At 39.8% G+C, this 20,820-nt stretch overlaps 2 protein-coding genes and 1 non-coding gene across 4 annotated transcripts; 2 read left to right on the top strand and 1 right to left on the bottom strand.

The window, feature by feature from the left end:
* The first annotated feature begins 3 nt into the window (after positions 1-3).
* Positions 4-75, top strand: TRNAP-UGG (transfer RNA proline (anticodon UGG)). The gene has a single exon. It is a non-coding gene; the product is annotated as a tRNA-Pro (tRNA).
* Positions 76-7,024: 6,949 nt separating this feature from the next.
* LOC131329399 (uncharacterized) lies at positions 7,025-8,152 on the top strand. The gene has a single exon (XM_058362499.1). The coding sequence runs from the start codon at positions 7,183-7,185 to the stop codon at positions 7,915-7,917; it is 735 nt and encodes a 244-aa protein (XP_058218482.1). The 5' UTR covers positions 7,025-7,182; the 3' UTR covers positions 7,918-8,152.
* Positions 8,153-10,782: 2,630 nt separating this feature from the next.
* LOC131329397 (uncharacterized) lies at positions 10,783-19,156 on the bottom strand. 2 transcript variants are annotated; one of them, XM_058362497.1, is made up of 6 exons: positions 18,463-19,156; positions 17,509-17,650; positions 16,237-16,396; positions 15,075-15,272; positions 14,849-14,916; positions 10,783-11,095 (listed from the first exon to the last, which is right to left on the bottom strand). In XM_058362497.1, the coding sequence occupies exons 1-5, from the start codon at positions 18,983-18,985 to the stop codon at positions 14,911-14,913; spliced, it is 1,029 nt and encodes a 342-aa protein (XP_058218480.1). In that variant the 5' UTR covers positions 18,986-19,156; the 3' UTR covers positions 10,783-11,095; positions 14,849-14,910. The 2 variants fall into 2 exon arrangements, with proteins under 2 accessions (XP_058218480.1, XP_058218481.1); XM_058362498.1 differs by lacking the exon at positions 15,075-15,272 and having other exon boundaries at positions 18,463-19,126.
* Positions 19,157-20,820: the final 1,664 nt, after the last annotated feature.

Below are 20,820 nucleotides of genomic sequence, written 5' to 3'. Positions count from 1 at the left end.
ACAGGGCATTTGGTCTAGTGGTATGATTCTCGCTTTGGGTGCGAGAGGTCCCGAGTTCGATTCTCGGAATGCCCCAAGGCCTAAATCTTTCTTCAAAGTTAGTTGGACTCGATGTTTTTCTTTTTCTTTTTTTTGATCTTGAGTTGGACTTGCTGTTGTATTTTTTATTTTCGAAAATATAACGTGGTAAGATTTGTATCATGACACCTTCAAGCATCGACTCCGAGTTCATCTGGGAAAGAAACAAAAGAAGAAATTGTTTGAGGGTGAAACCTCCCTCCAAGCACACGGCTGCAAGTTCGAATCCCATTCGTGGGTAGTAGTCCTTGTAAACTAGATGCTATGTATTGGTCACAATCTGTCCGGCTTGCACTTTGGTGGGGCTATGGTGAGGACTACTCTCCCATGGGTAGGGTTTACTCTGAAAGAACATCTCAGTGAGCTTGGCTCCATTAATGGTCGGTGAGCTTAGCTACTACCCGCGACCGGGTAGTAGTTCTTGTAAACTAGATGTTGTGTATTAGTCACAATCTGTCCAACTTGGCAACTTGTACTTTGGTGGGGCTGTGGTGAAGATTACTCTCTCATGGATAGGGTTTACTCCAAAAGGACGTCCCAGTGAGCTTGGCTCCTTTATGGTTGGTGAGCTTAGCTCCTTCAATGGGTGGTATAGGCTCACTTGTTGAACATGCTATGTCGGATGTGAGCTCCTCTTCCTTGAGAGGAGTTGCAATTTTGGTCTCTCCGCAGACTCCGCCTTTTAAAAAAAATTATGGTTTCTCCCTCCCACCTTTTTTACTTACTTTTAAAAAAAAAAAATGTTGAAAGGAGATCTATAAAGCCCTTTCCATGAAGTTGTACAAGATGTTGTACTTATTTTTATTTTTGCCTTTGGTACAGTGCCACCTTCAGACTATATTAGTAATGCCTCTAATCTCAAAGATGATGAAGCTCAGTCCATATGAGTTCATCTGGGGAAGAAACAAAAGAAGAAAATTGTTGGAAGGATCAAGAACCTCAATTAAATTGTACTAGTATAACAGTTAATTAGAGAAAAGGGAAATGCTACGATGTCCACCCGCCGTTTGGGGACACCGTAACTTTTGGCATAACCGACCATTAAAAACATAACAAAAATCAGTAATGTGCATAACTAAAACCTTACAGAGGTATAACCCTACGGATGACACCGTAGCATCATCCGAGAAAAAAAGAACCTGAAACACAAAAAGAAAATGCAGGGATAACTAAAATGGAGTACTTATTGCCAGTTTGTTGGTTTTTGGATCAGAGGATATCTTTTACTTAGACTAGCTTTCTTTGTTGTTCACATCTTCTAGATTTGTGTTATGCCTTTTGGGTGATCTTCTGCGTGATTAGGAACGATGATGTGAGCTATTTTTTTCCCTTTCGAAATGTAGTTCTAACTAATAAGCCGATATTCAGTGGTAAACGCAAAATTCTTAATGCAGGAGGCCATATCACATGGAATAAATGTATGTTGAAAAGTAACAAAAAAATGTTTACCGTGAAGTAGATTTACAGCTTGCAAATGACAAAAAAGACCAAAGTGGATTACATAAGTATATTTTTTTTGAAAAAACTGAGTGGTATAAATTATCCCATGACAAAAGAGCTACAAGAATTTTCACTTGGGCTTGCGACGGGGGTTTGGCATTCTTCATAATTTTTACAAATATAAAACAAAAACAATAGTAGAACTAATGCGATAATTGAGTGGTGTGCAAGGGTCGGGCCCCCTCTTTCACCCCTTAAGACCGCCCCTGCCAATATCAAAGACCAAAATTGTAGCTCACGGGCCTTTTGGCCCAGAGGAGGCATGAACAGGGTTTAAGTACTCATGGGAGAAGTCTCATGTTAGTGTACGTAGAGAGTTGCATTCAATTTGCTGTTGTAATCTAATTTGTTAGTCAACTGCTAACGCTGTCTCTATAAAGAGAGAGAGAGAGAGAGATAGATTGCTGTTGTAATCTAATTTATTAGTTAACTGCTAACGCTATCTCTATAGAGAGAGAGAGAGACTACAAGCCGTAAATTACGAGCATTTATTTCTTATGCGGCAAGTGTATTGAATGCTGTAATAGTTTGGCAACACTTTATGGAGCTATAATATAACGGAAATGATACACCCACCGCGGCTCATCCACCACGCTGCCCACCGCAAGCTCGCCGGAACCACTCTGGCCACTAGACGGCCAATTTGAACCGTCCAAAAATTCTATAAAAAAAAAAACCAAGTGGGCCTACGCAAGAATCAATGGCATTCGACGTGTGTAAGTGCTCGATCCGAACTTCCATTTTTTAATGGCTCGGATCATCTGATTTTTGGAAGTTCGGATCGAGCACTTACACACGTTGGATGCTGTTGATTCTCGCGTAAGCCCACTCAGTTTTTTTTTTTTTTGAATTTTTGGTGGGTTCGGATCGGCCGTACGGTGGCCGGAGTGGGCCCGGCGAACGTGCGGTAAGCGGCGCGGTCGATGAGCCACGGTGGGTGTATCATTGTCCATAATATAATTGTCCCCATCAGGGTTTATAGGGCTTCTTGAAATTAGAGGCTCTAGCCTTTTAGGTTGGGCTGCACAAATAGGGCAGTCCCACACTTTCCCGCCAAACGTAAATACTTTTGGACGATAAAATTGAGTACGATAGAGAGAGGGGTGAAAAGGAACGGTAAGCATAAACTTCTTGCAACTATAGAGCATGTTTCTCATTCGCCAGGGCAGACATTTATGGTCCAATTAGAGTATCATCACGAAGTTTACAAGCAATTGTAGATAATTATTACTGATTTTACCTTTTCTGTTTATTTGACTCAACAAACAAGCTAATTTGTAGCTTTTTTGATTTATTGTAGCTGACAACGTTACGAATGGACAAAGAAACTAACTAGCTGTTCAGTTTGAGTATTGAGTGAGATTTTTTAGAGAGAAAATTTATTGGTGACTATGCCCAAGATTTTGAAACTCCAAAACAAACACGGTAAGCTACCACCACTTATATAGTTTAGTTTAACAGTTTGAACTTCTATTCAAACTTGCACCAAACATGATTATAACTTCTAGTAAGTCTTATAAGCAAATAATCTCTATCATAAAATAAACGAAGTTATAAATGATAGCAATCCGAACCAAGGTTCTAAATACCGTACCGGCTAAAGTACTGATTTTCTTACTGGTATGGTACATACAAGTATCGGTGAGATACTGGGTACCGTTTCGGATTTATCGCTATTAGTATTATTTTTTTGCACATAAAAGTAATTATAATATAATATACACATTTATTAGAAAGAAAAATAAAAAAAATAGTCCGGCATTTTCCCAAGCACCGTCCGGTGCCAACCGATATTTGAGACAGAACGAAATTAAAAATATAGAATACCGAATTTAAACAATACCAATACATATCAACCGGCATGGTACAAAATTCATAACCTTAATCGGAGCCCTACTAGTGCTGTGTTTTTAAAAAAAAGGGTAACTAGCTAAAGTACAAAATTGACTTCAAAAGCTGGTGGAAAAGTCGCTGCCAAGCAAATTGTAGTATCCCTAGAATCCTGGAAACCCAGTGAATTATTCAATAATTTAATTCGGTGCAAAAACATTTGAAAATTTGTAAACTCAAGTACCGGTAGTGTTCGGTTACCATTTTAGTTTACTTTCTCATCTTTCTATTTTTCTTCAATCATTATTCATCTCTTCAATCATTATTTTATTTCTCTCTTCATCCATTACCAAAACTAAATACACAACCAAACAAAGCTTTTATTTTTTGATTCGGGACAGATGGAGCATGTGCTTTCCCATTTTTGAGTGGCATTGTTTATATCAGTAGATAAAATTTTGCAAATTTTGTTTGTATATACTTGTGGTCATAAAGATTTCTAAACATCTTTCTTAGAATTTTTGGAGTCGCCACCGGATTATTGCGTACCGTTTTGACGAGTATGTTTTCAATAACTTAATTTTTATTGCGTACCGTTTTGATGAGTATGTTTTCAATAACTTAATTTTCCCTTCCGTCACGTCTTTATATAAATGGAATTATGTATTGGAATAAACAAACTAACTAATCCATAAACGTAGTTAGCAAGTTAATACATGGAATAAGTGTACATCATCCTTCAGCTAATCGTGATTCCAAAAGGATTCTGTATTTTAAGACAAGACGGGGACACAATAGAAGGCTACTATATCAGAAGAGGATCTAAATAAATTTTAAAATGAACTCTTGACCCCCATAAATAAATAAAAGGTGAAACCAATTTAATTACTTAGGTGTGTGTTGGATGAGCTAACGCTTGGTGTAGAGACCAAAATGTACAGATTCAAATACAGATATGTTTACAATCGTCAGATGCACGTGGGTCCTATATATAGAGACCCTCTATGTAGTTGTCTATCTGATGATTTCTGATATATTTGTATTTTAATCTATGCGTTTTAACCTATCCGTAGCATTTTTGGGATTGATAGTAAAATTCATGTGTCCTTTCCTTTTATATATAGGTGGATTTTCAACTACAGGAGGGTTCTATTTAGAGTTCAACTGATCCTGTGCTATTCATCTCATTTGACAGCTCCTTCTCGAACCTACTCCTACTTGAATGACTACAATTGTTTTTGTTTTCTAAAATTCGTTAAGAATATTGATGTGTCAAAAATCATACTGATAACATGATAGCAACACATATATATTTTTCAAGATAGAGGTGTTTACATTTCAATTTATCTATCTATTTTTTCCCAGATAAATGTCTTCCAAAATAGTCATCAATTGGGGCCTGAGACCACGATTCTCGGCACAATCAATATTCTTAATGAGCTGAGCGCAACAGCGCTACAGTCACTGCACCAAAATGCGGTGGCTAGCCACAGCACGCCGTGTGGGGCCCACTCGGGGCTCCGCAAGGATAATCCGAGTCGTTCAATAATTTAAAAAAAAAAACAGAGTGTACATCGCAAAAAATCAGCTCGATCCGACATGTGTAGGTGCTCGGATCAATCTTCTCATCTTTGGAAAATCGGAAAAAATGGAAAGATTGGTTTTTCCGATTTTTCAAAAAATAAAGATTGGATCCGAGCACCTACACATATCGGATCAAGTTGATTCTTCGCGATGCCCACTTGATTTTTTTATAAAAAATTTATTGGACGACTCGAAACTCCGGGCCCTAAACAGCATGCGGTGACCGACCACCGCATTTTGGTGCGGTGACAGTAGACTTTCAGGAACTCTAACACAAGAATAATTATGATTTCGGTCAGTCAAGTGAGCTCGAGAGAAGTCCACAGTTAGACCCACAGCTTGGCCTAGTCTATTTTCGGGACAATCCCAAGAGGTCGGCGTGGTGGTTAAGGCATGAGACTCGAGGGTTGTTCTCTTTTATATATGGTTTTAGGTTCGAAATTTTTCAGGTACTATCAACTCTTTTAGAGCCAATCAATGCGGAGCACTTGCTCCGACTTTAATGGAACTCTTCATCAATGAGATTGTTTCTCGAGAATTAGTCGTGACATGTGTATACTAGTCGGTTAAAATACGCAGACCACTTCTATGGCTGCCAAGTGCCACCATTCAGCCCTGCGGCCGCCTACAACTACTAACTACGCCTATCCCACATTCGCCACGCGGAAGGGTCCATTTCTAGAAGTTTTATTTAGTCCGTATCATTTACTCCTTATCAACCATCAACTATAGAAAATTTGCACCATAAATGACTAAAATCTCATAGGCAATGATGGAGTGAGGACCAATTCAACTGCCCCCATACCAAAACAAATTATAATCTTCCAACTTTTTTAAAAAAAATTCAAGTGTTTGAGTCGATCTATGAGAGCCGAGATTAATCTTAGTCCATGGAGAATCAATCCCGCCGTTCACTTGCAGGTGTCGCAATTAAAATTTGAGCAAAATTTCGTATAAATTGACCTCAAAAAATTGATAGTACTCGAAATCTTAGGAGGGAAGGAAGAAAAAAAACCAGCCTTGATTACTGAACCAAGCCCTTTGGCATTTTGGTTTATCTTCCAACATTCAATTTTTTTGCCTGTCTCCAAAGCTTATGTACTCGTGTCTCATATCCCCTCTTTCTAGCCGTATACTGTGACACTTTTTTAAAATTTATTTCATATCGTGCTGTGGAAAGAGCGACTGAGAAATTGTTAATTTTGTGAATTCTTTAATTTTTTTTGTTATAAATAGTAATTCGGTTTCTGGCCAATAGAAGACTAATCCGAAAGATCTATCCGAATAGGATAAAGCCCGGAGAAAACCCCCTTTATTTCACTATTCTAAGCGTAGAAGGGCAAATTATCCTGGATAGTTACTGGAGCTATCTCATAAGGTGAATCCTACAAAATATATTTCCGAAAAGATTACTTGATTTGTGCAAAATAGCAATGCTACTACAAACACAATTTCGTACACAAATTGCGTTCAAAGTAGTTCGATGCATACGGATCCACATGCATCGAACGGCTCTAGACGTAGTTGTGTTTTAAACTTATGGTTGGAGACTTTTTGTGGTGAAAAACTGTTTGAAAGATTACTCCCTCTAGAGGATCCGGACCCTGTTATTAACCACTTTATTTCACTATTCTATAGGTAGAAGGGCAACATTTTCCGCGCATCATCGTGGATCTTCTCTACATTAACTGTTCTATACAGTTGCTAGAACTATCTCACGATATTAATCCTACAAAATATATATTCCTGAAAAGATATTTGATTTGTGAAAATAGTAGTGCTACAAATACAATTTTGAACACAATTGCGTCCAGAACCATTCGATGCACACGGATTCACATGCATCAAACTGCTCCGAATGCAATTGTGTTGTGAAAAGCTGTTAGAAACAATTCTCCCCTTAGTGTAGCGGGACCCTATTATTAACCCCTTCTCAAAGAAGTCAAATCTAGACAGAAGCTTCCACGAGTTGGTTTTTCCAGCCTATGATTTGACATTTTGACTAATAAATTGATGAAGTGCTCGAAATGGACCCTTAAACATCTACCACTTGTGGTTCCTCATTTCTTTGCAAATCAACCTCAACCATCTACAAAAGTCATTCCCTACTCCAAAACCCATATCCCAAATCCAAAGCCTTTCCATATCAAACTCCATTTCCCCCCGCCCCCCCCCAAAAAAAAAAAAAAAATGGTCAATCCCTTCATTTGTGGCAGTGGAACCTTCCACCATCACTCGGAAGAAGAAGACGATGATCATTTCCCCTGCAGCAGCAGCTCAACAGCAACCTCAGCGCCAAGAAAATCAAGAAAGTTGTGGAAAACCAAAGACAACCACAGTAAGAACCCGTATGCCGGATTCGGCCGCGACAAGTTCTCCGCTCTCCTGGCGGAACTCGACGGCAAGAGGCAGGAAATCTACACCCGGACGGGCTCGGAGGACATCTCCTTCGTCCGTTTCGCGTACTCCAACTCCAACAGCTGCAAGCCAATCGTGGTGAAGGTGAGGAACAGAGATAAGAACGGCGGTGAGCACACTTTGGAGGGACGAGAAAAGAATTCTAAAGAGTCCACTGCCTCCCAAAAGGAAGTTCATCAGCCGAGAATCGATTCGGGTGACCGGAAGAACAAGAAGAAAACGAAGAGCGAGAAGCAGAGGCCTTTTTATTACTTGGTGGCGGTTGTGGTGTTGATTCTGTTGGTTTTGGCTGTGTTTGGACGATCCTTTGCTATAATATTTGTATCTGTGGGGTGGTACTTAGTCCCCGCGATTAAGGGAGGGAAGGAGAGTGCTAGGAGAAGAAGGAAAAAGAGAGAATATGGAACAGGGGAGAGTGAGAAGAAGATTGCCAATGCCTTATCTTTTCCCAAGAGCAACGGTAACGTAGCCGCGAACGAGATTTCGCCCCGCCGGAAAAGCTGGTGAAAAATAGTCCTTTTACTGCTTTCTTGTGAATTAACATAGTTTACTTGTTCATCAATGTGGATAATAAAGCTTGGGATGAGTTATGGTTTAGAAAGCAGCTCATGTATTTTCACAGATAATGATTGCTTTGTTTTATACTACTAATAACTAAGAAGTGACTTGTGGCTCCATGGCACTGGGATGTACTAATTGACAGTTGAGTTACTTCGATCTTTCATGCCCTTTTAGTACCACACGTTATCAGGAAGATGATAGATTGGCATATTGCCCAGTGTCTTTGTTTGTTTTTGGTATGTCTTTCATTGGGTTTGGAAATGGATTAGTGGGTTAGGGTTAGGGGTTAATGTTAGTAGGGAGGCAATGAGGGCGGAGTTCGAACCGCTGCCCTAGTGCATAGAAGTATAAGCCTCCGCTGTCACTGTGTTGGCACTCCACTTGCCTGTTTGTCAATAAGGGATAGGAAATTCCGGGGGAATTTATCAAGTTTTCGCTTGCTGCTTGTCTCGTTGAGCAAAACGAATCGCGATTTAATGACTACAAGTGAATGGGACAAAGGTTGTTTGAGTTGAGCCGATTGATGATGTTTGCAACGATTTGTTCGAAAATGAACAGTTGGATCACCGCCGTTGGTGTAAGGCGAGGCCAACGAAAGTCGAGGGACGGAAGACTACGGAGGATAGAACTAGAAGTATGGAGGCGAGCTGACCCTCACCCAGCTATGAACTAGTTTGGTACTATTGGAACCAGTACATAACTAGTACTTAAAAGGTTTGTTCCCTCAGATAAATCCACCTTGGGGCAATATGCTGGAAGAATACTTGAAGAATCCTCAGATAATTTGGAAGCATGATGCCTTCTATTGACTTTCCTGATTTACAGGGATTGTGTTTGTGCTGGTTATGTGAAATCATTCTGGAGTTCGGGAGCACCGCCACGTGATGCTCCGAACCACTCCACGATCACACATTCTCATAGAGTCCACGAAGAGCCCGTTCCAGAAACACAATAAGAACTTATTTTTTGTGTAATAAGAAGGCTTGTTCTTAAAAATAAGAAGGCGGGTACTTATTTTGGAAGAATTTATATAGGTACCGACCGGCCGGAGAGGGAAATCGTACTGGCGGCCGCGCCGGGCCGTCTCCGGCCACCGGATGGCCAATCCGAGTCGTCCAAAAATTCTATAAAAAAAAACGAGGGGGCTATTGCGGGAATCAACGGCATCCGAGGTGTGTAGGGTGCTTGATCCGAGCACTCATTTTCCGTGTAGAGTGCTTGATCATATATACACGGCAAAGGGGTGCTCGGATCAAGCACCCTACACACCTCGGATGCCATTGATTCTCGCGTAAGCCCCCTCGGTTTTTTGTTTTTAGAATTTTTGGACGGCTCGGAACGGCCGTTCGGTGGCCGGAGCCTGCCCGGCGCGGCCACCGTACGATTTCCCTCCGCCGGCGCCCATTATCATATCAACAGTCTTATTTTTTGTATAAGGCAATTTCAAGCTCAAAAATCATGTGTTTACGCAAATAATTTTTCTATCACTATAGATCTTGTTTGATAGATCTCATTGAGATCTTTAATACAGTGCAAAAAAAAATTGATTTTTTTTTTCATTTACATTATTTTTGAGTTTGAAAATGTGAAAGGAACTTTTTATTTGGATTTTGTGAAATGACCCTTCTTATTTTTGAATGAGAAGTGGCAAAATAAGTACTTATTTTTTAAGAAGGTTTCCGGAACGGAGCTAAGTGTAACCCCACGCAAATATATGGTTCTGAAATGGTCCGGAACATCAAGAAGCGGTGCTCCCGGATTACTGACTACTCGCTCGGGAGAGGGCAAAAGCAAGTCAAAATATACAATTAAGTTGGATTGCAATGTGTTGTTTAGATCTCACAGTCTGATCTCATTGGCTTCATCCCACTGTCTATTTCAACATGTATTCAGTAAAGAGTCGGTAATCTCTAGTACTGCACTTTTTCTGTTCTTCTGTATCTGGTTATGGGTTTCGAATTCGGAATAGGTTTGAAAACATGTAACAATTTTTTTTAACTGCTAAAAACATTTGATAAATAAAATAACTACGCATTGTTCATGAGTCGTTTTACGGTCCCTATTCGCGCTCTATGATTTTGCAGTCATCTCCATTAGAAATGGCAACAAAAACGCAAGAGAAGAGAGCAGAAGGCCTCCGGACCGCAGTTCTATCTCTAAACTTCTCTCACCATCATCATAGACTCGTGTATCCGATTAAATTACAATTAACGACATGCTTAATTGCTTATGAAACAAAGAATCTTCTGTTCAAATTTAAACGTATTACCTAACCCCATTCCGACCAAATTCGCTTACCTCATTGCTAGACTAGGGTTTGGTTTACAAACATTTCTAACTACTTTGCCATGATTGGAAGACTGAGGATCGTTAACCTAACCTCGCGACCAGATTTTCACAAACCTAATTCGGTAATATTGATACCGAAAACATCTATGGCAAAGTATACATGTGTATATGTACGACACTTGACAGTTCTTAGCGCTTAAAGTGCGCAATTAGGGCTACTTTGTTAAGGTTTGGTAATCCATGATGATAACTCGACCTGATATGGATATTAAGATGTTTCTACATGGCTGTTTTTTTTTTGCTAGGATATAAGTAGCAAATTTCTTTTACTATTATTATCAAAGTAGCAAATTTATACGTCACAGAAATTTTAGCCATCATCCTAGCAACATCAGACAAAATTTCAGTGACTGCAGGGAAATGCAATCAGGCCAAATGGATGCAGGGGAAGACAGTACAAGAAACCAGCGAGAGTTTGAAGGTCATGAGACATCGAGGGATCCTTGTGGTCATGAGAATCCATTTGTACCGGGAAAACATATACAGTAGCTTATAGAATGTTGAGAGACAACATCCCTGAATTTGGCTGTTTGATTGGTTCACACATTATCACTTCTATTTAGTTCGAAAACAAAAATTAGCAAAAATCAATGAGTACGGTTGCAGCTACTCAAACCCTAATATTTAATTGGATTTGGATGACAAAACTCAAAATATTCCACCAGTGTAAATAAACTATGGTACAACAAATGGCTCAAATAGTTTACCATATCAAGAATCATATCCACTTCTTGGGGTCGATTCTCTTTGATTGAGTCCATTCCATTACTCGTTCCTGCAGTTGAAAACAAGGATCTTGAGTCATCAGTTGCCTCGAATGGCGCTTCCTTACAATAAATTGCAAAAAAACAATTGTAGCTATTGAGGTCTCGAAAGTATGCCTTAACAGAAGGCGGAAAAAAGAACATCTTCTATAGCAAATGGGTTCATTAAAGAGTTATAACCAGGTCCTCTTCTTTTTCTGTTATTCTGGTCTGGTAATTGGTACCAAATTCAGAATCAGTGTCAAAACATGTAACAACATTCAGATTTGTTTTACTGCTAAAAAACATTTGATACTACCCCATTGCAACAATAGTTTCACATCTATCATGTGTGCTTTATCGGTTAAGACTTGCATAAAGGTTACGAATATGAGGCGTTGGTCCCTACTTTTCCCTGTATCTTTTTGCAGTCTGCCCCCTAGACTTGGCAACGTAAAGGCAAGAGAAGAGAGTAGGAGGTCTCCACCCACGTTTCACATCTCTAAATTTCTTTCACCATCATCATAGACTTAGGAATGCAATTAAATGACGATTAACGACATGCTTATGATTCAAAGAATCTTCTGCACAAATTTACACTTATTACCTACCCCATTCCATTCCAACCTAAATCCCTTACCTCATTGCTGAACTGGAGTTTGGTTTACAAACATTCCTAACTACTTTGCCAAGTTTGAAATGAGTGAGGATCCATTAACCTAATCTTGTGACTAGATTTTCACAAACCTAATCTGGTATTGTTAATAGCAAAAACATATATAGCAAAATATATGTGTACAAATCTATAACACAAGACAGCTACTTGAGCGCAATTTAGGCCCATCATATTGAGGTTTGGTATACCATGTTGATAAACTGAGCCCGGTGTAGAAATTAAGGTGTTTCTAGATTGCATTTTTTGCTAGGAGTGTAGTCAGTGGCGGAGCCAGGATTTTAAACCTTGGGGCCGGCTTAATAGACATATTTTTTGTCGGAACACATACTTATTATATCCTAAAGTTTTTGCTTATCAATACATTATATTTGTACATTGAAATGATTATAGCGTAATGCAGTTAAAGTATACCAATCATTTTGTTTTTTCTTTAGACTACTTCAATTGTCACGTGCTTATTTTTATTAATGAAAGAAACCGAGAAATGAGAATGTAAAAATAACCGGTTTTTAATCAAATCAAACCAAAACTATAAAGATTATAAGTAACTATACACGAATAATTATCAATAAAACATACAAAATAGAAATTTTAAAACTCGAGGGGGCCGGCCCCGGGCCCCAACATAGCTCCACCCGAGTGTAGTAATACACTGATGAGTCCGCTCTCTCAACTGTTTCTTATAGGGTTCATTCTCATGTCTGCCTGCCCTTGACTTTTCTATTTTCCACCACAACCTCTGGTTCAGGACTGTAGTAACAGTCCAGAGGCCCTATGTTCCTTGGTTTCTTGGGCTTAGACTGAATAGCTGTGGAGGTGCTTCCGCGAGTAGAAGAAGGCTTCTTAAAAGGGGGATTGGATTCAACAATATCATCTAAATCATCAATGTCACAGTCTTCATTGTTCATCACATCATCAAAATCTAGTATAGAATTAACTTGATCCTTTGCTTCATTCTTTTTAAGGAAGTACTGCCTCATCTCCTCTTTAACCTCAGGTAGGCATTGGCGACATGCCTCTGCATTCCTATAACCTCCAGCAAGGTGCTGCTTGATTCTTAAGACACCGCCATTTTTCACTTCTTTACAAAGATGACACCTCAACTTGGTAGAATTTTGTGGATGAAACCCTTTCCGCATACTTCCAAGCAGGGTCCCTTTGCTTATTATTTTCAGATGGACATCTACGATGAACAAGTAGAAAAAAAACCGGAAACGAATCATAAATCATTGAACGAAGAAACATAGAAGAAGAAGAAAAAACAGAGAAGAAGAAATCAGAGCAGGACCAGCATGTGAAGAAGAGAAACAGACCGTGAGCTGGACAAAAAACAGAGCAAGAAAAAAACAGAGCAGAGGAGAGGAGAGAAGGAGGAGGACGAGGAGGAGAAGAAACAGAGCAGAGGAATCGGTTTTGGCGTTGGCATTGGCTGCTGTTGTGTATCGATTTGAGCATACCAATCTCTAGGGTTGCCGATTAGTTTGCTTTAAATGGAAGGAAATTATTCAGCCCATTACCCACCTTTTATTCATCATAGATCAACGGTTGAGATCAATTTTGGCTTAATCTAAATAAAGATGTCTGAAAATTTCACAAGGCGCTCGCCTCAGCGCCTAATCTGCGCCTAAGTTCAACTCCATGAAGCCCAAAACTTGCGCCTAGCCTCGCCTAAGCGCCTAGGCACGCAAGGCGAGGACCTTTCAAAACATTTCGTAGTACTTCTGTGTTAAGTCTAGGGCTGCAAATGAGCTGAGAGGCTCGAAACTTAACTCTCGACTCAGAAGGTAAACAAACGAGCTCAAGCTGTATTTTTCAGCTCGTTTTGTTAATGAGCAGAGCCCAAGCTACCAACAGCTTGGCTCGGATGACCTAGTGAGCCGGCAGTATGCATAGGCTGTTTTAAATATTTGGAAACACAAATGTTTGACTATGTTTACTTCCTGACTCATTATCCATCTGCCATCTGGTAAAACTGTGCACCCACGCATTTGATTCACAAAAGACAAGGCTGTGGAAGCTTTTATAACAAAAGCAATGGGTGGTGAGTTTCTTCCCATTCGATGTTGGACAATCACGGTGAAGGCAAAGGTATGGTGTCCCAACAAAGTTTTGCATCAGTCCCACATCGGAAAGTTCACCAGTCGTCCACAAATGAGAACCCTATATAAAGAGAGGACCCAGCCTCTTCACCTCACACCAGAATTTTGCATAAAATCAAGCTCTATCGAAATGAGCTCAAGCCATGATGAAAATCTGCAAGCCGAGCTCAAGCCTAATTTCTTCAGCTTGTTCCAAGCTCGAGCTGACTGTTTCTCCAGCAAGCCAAGCTCGAGCAGTACAAAGCTCGACTCGGCTCGTATACAGCCCCAGTTAAGTCCGTATAACGGCAATGCCCAGAGGGGCCAATGGAATTGTTCTTGAGAGGGTTTTTTTAGTTCGAAATGGAAGGGACAAGACAGCCAGAACCAGAAGGATGAAGGTGAAGACAGTGCAAGAAACACCATGAGAGTTTGAAGGTCATGAGAGATCAAGAGAACCTTGTGGTCACAAGAACTCATTGGTATGAGCAGGGAAACACCTACGGCATCGCAAAGAATGTTGAGTGACCATGTCACTGAATTTGTCTGTTGGATAGGATCACACATTATCACTTCTATTAGGAAGGGAGCTATATTCCTTTGTTTCGTAGAAAAGAAACCACCCTACCTATTTAGCGGCAGGACAGAGGACTTGCCTTATCGGACATTGTCCCCTGATTCTAAGTCTAACAACCCCTGATACTAACCACCCTGAATGAAAAAGTGGGCGAACACAGCTTCAGAGAGAAGAAAATGGACAATCGTAACAAGGTCAAAGCCATATGTACAGTAAGAGCACTTCTCGCTTTGTACATATTGGTATGATATTTTCTAATCCATGTGACATCTCTGGTAACTTGTTGCATGGTTTCTTCGAAAATCTAAGAATAACTTGAAAAACAAATGCAAAAATCAATGAGTAGACTTGCAGCTATTCAAGCTCTAATATTTGATTGGATTTAGATGACCAGCCTCAGAATATTTCACTAGTTAAATAAACTATCGTACAACGAATGGCACAAATGGTTTACCACATCAAGAGTCCTATCCGATCCTTGGGCTCGATTATCTTTGATTGAGTCCGTTCCATTACTCATTCCTGCAGTTGAAAACAAGGATTTGGAGTCATAAGTTGCCTAAATGATGTTTCCATTCCAATAAATTCCATAAACATGGTTTCTTCAGAAGACTTCACACACACACACACACACACACACACACACACACACACACAGGGAGGGAGGGAGGAAACCAGACCTTGAATCTCTTTGTGCGCTCATTGTCAGGGCTGTAGCGAGAAAAGTGCGATTGACGCCTGTAAGCTTCACTTCTATAATTTCCAGCACCCAATGGTGGCATCCGGATACTCTTGTCCTGTGTTTCGTTCCTAGTATTTCGAAAGAAGCCATCCTTGTCCCAAGTGACCTCATAATCAGCTTTCAAACGTGATCCTTGCTGCATTATTGAGATCCCAAAAATAAACAAAACGGAAAATAATCACAAATTTAGTCATTGCAAACCTGCTTTTGAAGGATATATAAGTTAAGTTACCAACTCTTCCAAAAGCTTAAACTGTTAGAAAATGGGCCCAACAATGTATATCAAGCTATCTAACACCCTCCCTCACGTGCAACCCCGTCTTGCAAGTGGAGATGCAAATTTTCATCGACATAACAAAACAAAACACGAAGTGGAGAAGCATAATGCAACCGGGGAACAAATGTAAACAGAGAGACTTGAACCCAAGACCTCTTGCAACCTAAGCTGATACCATGTTAAATTACCAACTCTCCCAAAAGCTTAAGCTGTTAGGAGATGGACCCAACAATGTATATCAAGCTATCTAACAACATACTGGGATGCATTTTCATTCCTGGGTACCCAGGGGTACCCTGCAGGCTGATTCAACTAATTGGTAAGTGATTTAAGAAAATCAAGCATACCAAGAATGGATGCTCATCGAAATAGTTAGTTTAACTAACAGAACAAGATGGAATGCGAGAGAATTACCAGTACCACAGTACGGTGAAGCAAAGACATGATTCATTCAAGAATTTCAATCTAGTGACAAAGAAACGATCCTAAAGTCCGACAACTATACACATCTAAATGTCCTTGTAGTCAAAAGACAAACTGCTCCTAGGCAAAAGGTTAACGAAGTAGCCTAATGATTCTGGTTCACTCATTCCATCCCAAGCATCCATTGATAAAATGAAGTTTTTAAGCGTGGGAGAAAACCTTCAAAGAATCAAACGAGATGTTTCACAGACAGTTGCTTAAGTTGGTCCATATATGAAGTATCATCCACCATACACATCCACATCTCTGTAGAGATGGACAGATGCACCCAAGGAATTCCGATAGTCCAAATTATCTACTGCAGTTTGATAAATAACTACCAGAAAAGAGTTAACCAGACCTTTTGCAAAGAGCGGCCAGAGAGAACTTTCAATGCAGTATGGAAGTCCTTGTATTTCTCAAACTGAACAACAATCTTACACTGGAGACCTGAAACAATGTCCCCACTATCTTCATCCTCATCCTTACCTAAATCATCGTCCTCAGCAACATTAAGATTCCTACACACAGAATGTAACAGAGACACAACAAGAATAATTTGTAATCAGGTTAAGGTGTCAAACCACCCATGGTGACGAGAACAGATGATCACTTTATAACAACGGGGCAGGAAATTAGGTGCAATAAAGAAAATGAATTATAACATTATGGTTTAATGATTACAAAGTGCACTCACAATTTCTGTAAGGAATGAAACATTGGTAAAGTAGGCATACCAATTTTCACAAAGTACGTTAAGAGATACATACTGGACTGGTCATATATTACTAGACACTAATTCGAAAACGACAAACTAAGCTGTAAATGTTAAAACTTTGAATGAAACCCATGGATTTTGAACCGTGTTAATAGGGATGGTTCATAGTTCAAAAATTGAGTACAAGCAGGCACGAAAAGCATCAAATGATATGAACTATTTGAATAGCATGCATAATTGAACAACATGTTGATATTATGAGATTAATCACAAACTTGTAATAGACATTTTTAACACCTCCCGTCATTCTTTCTGTCCTTCCATGCATGTGCACATGAATGCACAAAAAGTCTCTAAATCCATTTTGTAGAGATTCAAAAGAAATTTCATTAAAACAAATTAAGAAAAACTGACCACAAAAGCATCTGAGTTTACTTTCTTATATCTGTATAACCGCAAAGGTGGACTGGAATGGATACGGAACATTATCATCTAAAAAAAACATAAACTTCACTAGGCATCCCTTCTTAAGATAAAATATAAATAACAGTACCACCAATGGATGGTAGTTTTAAAACTATATGCAATCAATAGAGGTGCATTCAAATATCATTTGGACAACTCAAGAGTCTTCAACGTGACTAATAATCCTTAACTATATCAAATAGACCTCACAGACCCTGCTGGAATCTGAAAAGATCTTCCAATTGTGAGTGATTAGGCAAGGTTTTATTGAATCAAAGAAATGACAAATAAGTTCAGAAATTCCAATGCAACCACATTCAAGAGGAGCACGCGTGCAGAGAAACATAGAAACAGAACCAGATGCCAGAAAGATTCAATAAACCAACTTCCAGAATAATACTGCAACGGAAGTGCAAAGCATCAGAGGAACGGAAAAGTAACAGAAATCACCTTATCTTCCCAAATGCAGAAAAGATTGTATGAGTGACAAGCATTGAAGGCTTAGAAGAAACTCGTGGCTCAGCAAACCACCGCGACGGAACACCTCTCAACACAATGGTATCAGGCTGCTGCCTCCCACCTCTTGAATACCCTAAGAACCCATAAGTACGTTCATTAAAGCCCTTCTCAGCTCTCACTCAAATCTACAATCAACCTCAAATTTGCGTAAATAAGATTAAAACTCCATTTACTTCCTAACTCAAACCTACATCTATTTGAGTATCACTCTTTTCATTCAAATGAATCAAATGAATATATTTGAGCTTGCAACAATGTAACTGATTTGAGCTTGCCCAATGCCCATTGGAGTCCTCAAATGAAGCTTTCACTCAAAAGGTTCAAGTTTGAGACTTTGAGTAAAGGCTGTAAAGGTCTTACGACTCTTACGCCAAAACTTATCCTCGACGTATTTGTAATCAAATGAATGCCTTCAGTGGATTTGCAACAATACCTTTCCATTGTTGAGTTTGTTTACCTGAATTCATCAATCTGGTCTAAATGAACTACAGGTGCAGTCATAAGCACCTGCATCTGAGCTGGAAATCTAATCTAGCCTAAACCCATCCCCGATATGCTCAATTTCTTGTCTATAACTATTCTTAGGTTAAACACTAACTGTTAAATGTATCTACAAAGAGACACTCACCTCACCAAATTATATGGACGATATCTTCAAATTCTGAGCAACTCTTGACCTTTTTTGTACTCTCGACCCCTTTAAAACCCACCCCGGTCCTTGACTCAAACCTACACCAAATTCAGTCGTAATCAAACTCTTACTCAAATTTCTCAAATTCCCTACTAGGCCATCAATAAACCAACTCATATTGAGACATAACAATTTACTCACGTTTGTACTCAAATTCAATTAAAAACATGGATAAAGGCTGGGGATGCCCTAACCTCGATTACCAAACGCAGAAAGCTCTTCCCACTCTTTCCTCATCCCCTCAAAATCATCCGTAACCGGCACAGCAACACTCAGCCTAAACTTCACCCCTTCCAGATTCAACTCAATCCCATCCGTCTTCTCCACAACCCCTCTCCTCCACTCCACAAACTTCCTCTCCAGCTCCTCAACACCCTCTCTCCCCTCACCACCAACCCCCGACCTCGAAAAAGGCTTCGACAGAAACCCAAGATCCCTTATAAACAGCGCGCCGCGGGCGACGGAGTCCTCGCGCTTGCGCTTCTTGGCGTCCTTGAATTTTCTGACGGCGACGTCCTCGTCGGAGAGGGTGACGGAGAACGAGGCTTTGAGGAAGTCGATGAGGGAACGCTTGAGCTTCCACTCGTCGAGGGGCTTGACGGAGCGGTCGGCGCGGTGGACGGTGAGGAGGAGTTTGACGCGCGGGGTCAGGGAGAGGCCGGTTTCGATTTCTAGGGTTTCGGTAGGGGGAAGAGAGTCTAGTGATCGATTGGTCATACTTCTCTCTCCGGTTGTTGTTTCAGTGGAAACTGGAAACTGGAAAGTCAAGTGCGGGTGTAAGAAGAAGCCGACGTCGACGGCGTTGATTTGATTCTGTACGCAAACGGAAGTTACGAAACGACGTTGCTTCCGAACCAAATTCGGTGGTGTTGCGCCACTGCCCGAACAACTTTATTAGCGCAGGTCCAATCGTTATTCATTTTATTACCCATAGCTAAAATTTGAGTAAAAAGTCTAAAAATTGATCTTAATTTTTTTACCCATTTTGAGTTTTACTCTTTTGTTCATCCAAAGTAAGTTTTACTCTTTTGTTCATCCAAACTTTGGGAAGATCCAAACCCATACTTATTTTTTCTCAAGTATTGTTTCACTTTCATTAATTACAAGTGTGTCGTTTAGTAATAGATTTGAGTAAAAATAAGAGTTCAGCGTTAGAAATATCTTATCCAAATCAATTTTTTTTTTTTTTACAAAGCAATCACATATCATATCATTCAAAGGGCCCAATGACACTTACAATGGAATCTAACCAAAGCTACGGAGATAGAAAAACATATGCATCACAGCCAACAAAAAAACAAATTACATCAAAGGGCTACTTAATTACTTCTATCAAGGCACAACACGCATTGCACAAGCAGAACGACACTTTGTGTCAGCCAATAGAGCTAGCCAATGACAAAGCACCCAAGAGATCGCATAATCTAATCAATGCATAAGCTTTTGACCCAAATTTTCATCTCAATGTGGGTGAAGAAATGGATAAATATTGGAGATACATTCGTACATGTTTTGTGGGTATAGAACCCTTAGATATAGCCATATAGATTAAATTTCACTTACCTCTCTTAAAGTTCCTGACAAAATCATTGACCTCCATTCTAGGCACATCAATTTGTTTTCAAGAAACGATTATCCGTGGTCATGGTGTACGTTGGGAGGAGCCTCACCCATTCTAGGCACATCAATTTGGTCAAATCATATTTGTCAAAAAAAAAAAACTGGCCAGTTGATTCTCATTGCTCATTTCTTTTTTGACAAGTATGTTTCGTTTAGCGGATACCCATGTCTTGCAGTTGCGATAAATATATTGAGAGTCTGAGACCTATAAATAAATGGCTCGAATCATCAAATAAAATCATTGTGAGCCATATGTTGGCGTTACATGAGGAATCAAGATCTTGATTTCACTAAACACCCTCTATTTTCACCAAAATCTCACTACTTTGGCCTTTCCAGTCCACTCTCAATTATGGTTAGGTTGCAAATAAACCGAGCTTAGTCGAGTAGTAAAATGTTTAAGTAGTCCACTATAAAACCCTTGAGCTCAAAAATAAAAAATATATATATATATGGGGTCGAAGTCGGCTCACGAATTTTATCTAAAGCTCTCGAGCTTGGCTTGTCATGGCTCGATTACATAAGCCCAGTTTGCGGTTGGAAATCACGCACGATGGTTGGCATCCAATTTGCTTTTGCCCCACACTGGACTCTTAACTCATGCACGCGGCATAGCTCATGCATCAGCAGAGCCTCAACTCTATTCCTCCCGGTTTTCAAGAGCTGAATCTATCTCAGGCGAAGGGAGTTGGTTGTTAAGAGGTTAGGTTTGTTTCTCGCCTCAACTACCACTTCTTTTTCTAATCAATGCGGCAACACATTTTATCTGATTTGTTGGTAATCAAATTGCTAGTTATGACATTGTATATTGCTTGTATCGCAGGGAAATACACGTATATATTTCTTCAAATGTTCAACTCGGGAGATCACTCGAGCCAACCCATTTGTATCTCAGGCCTGGCTTGTTTGTTAAACGGGGTATAAGTAGAGCT

The sequence above is a fragment of the Rhododendron vialii genome, chromosome 6a, assembly GCF_030253575.1.
Source record: "Rhododendron vialii isolate Sample 1 chromosome 6a, ASM3025357v1".
Lineage (NCBI taxonomy): Eukaryota > Viridiplantae > Streptophyta > Magnoliopsida > Ericales > Ericaceae > Rhododendron > Rhododendron vialii.
The sequence above is the reverse complement of the archived record's forward strand: the minus strand, read 5'-3'. Positions and strand labels throughout refer to the sequence as shown.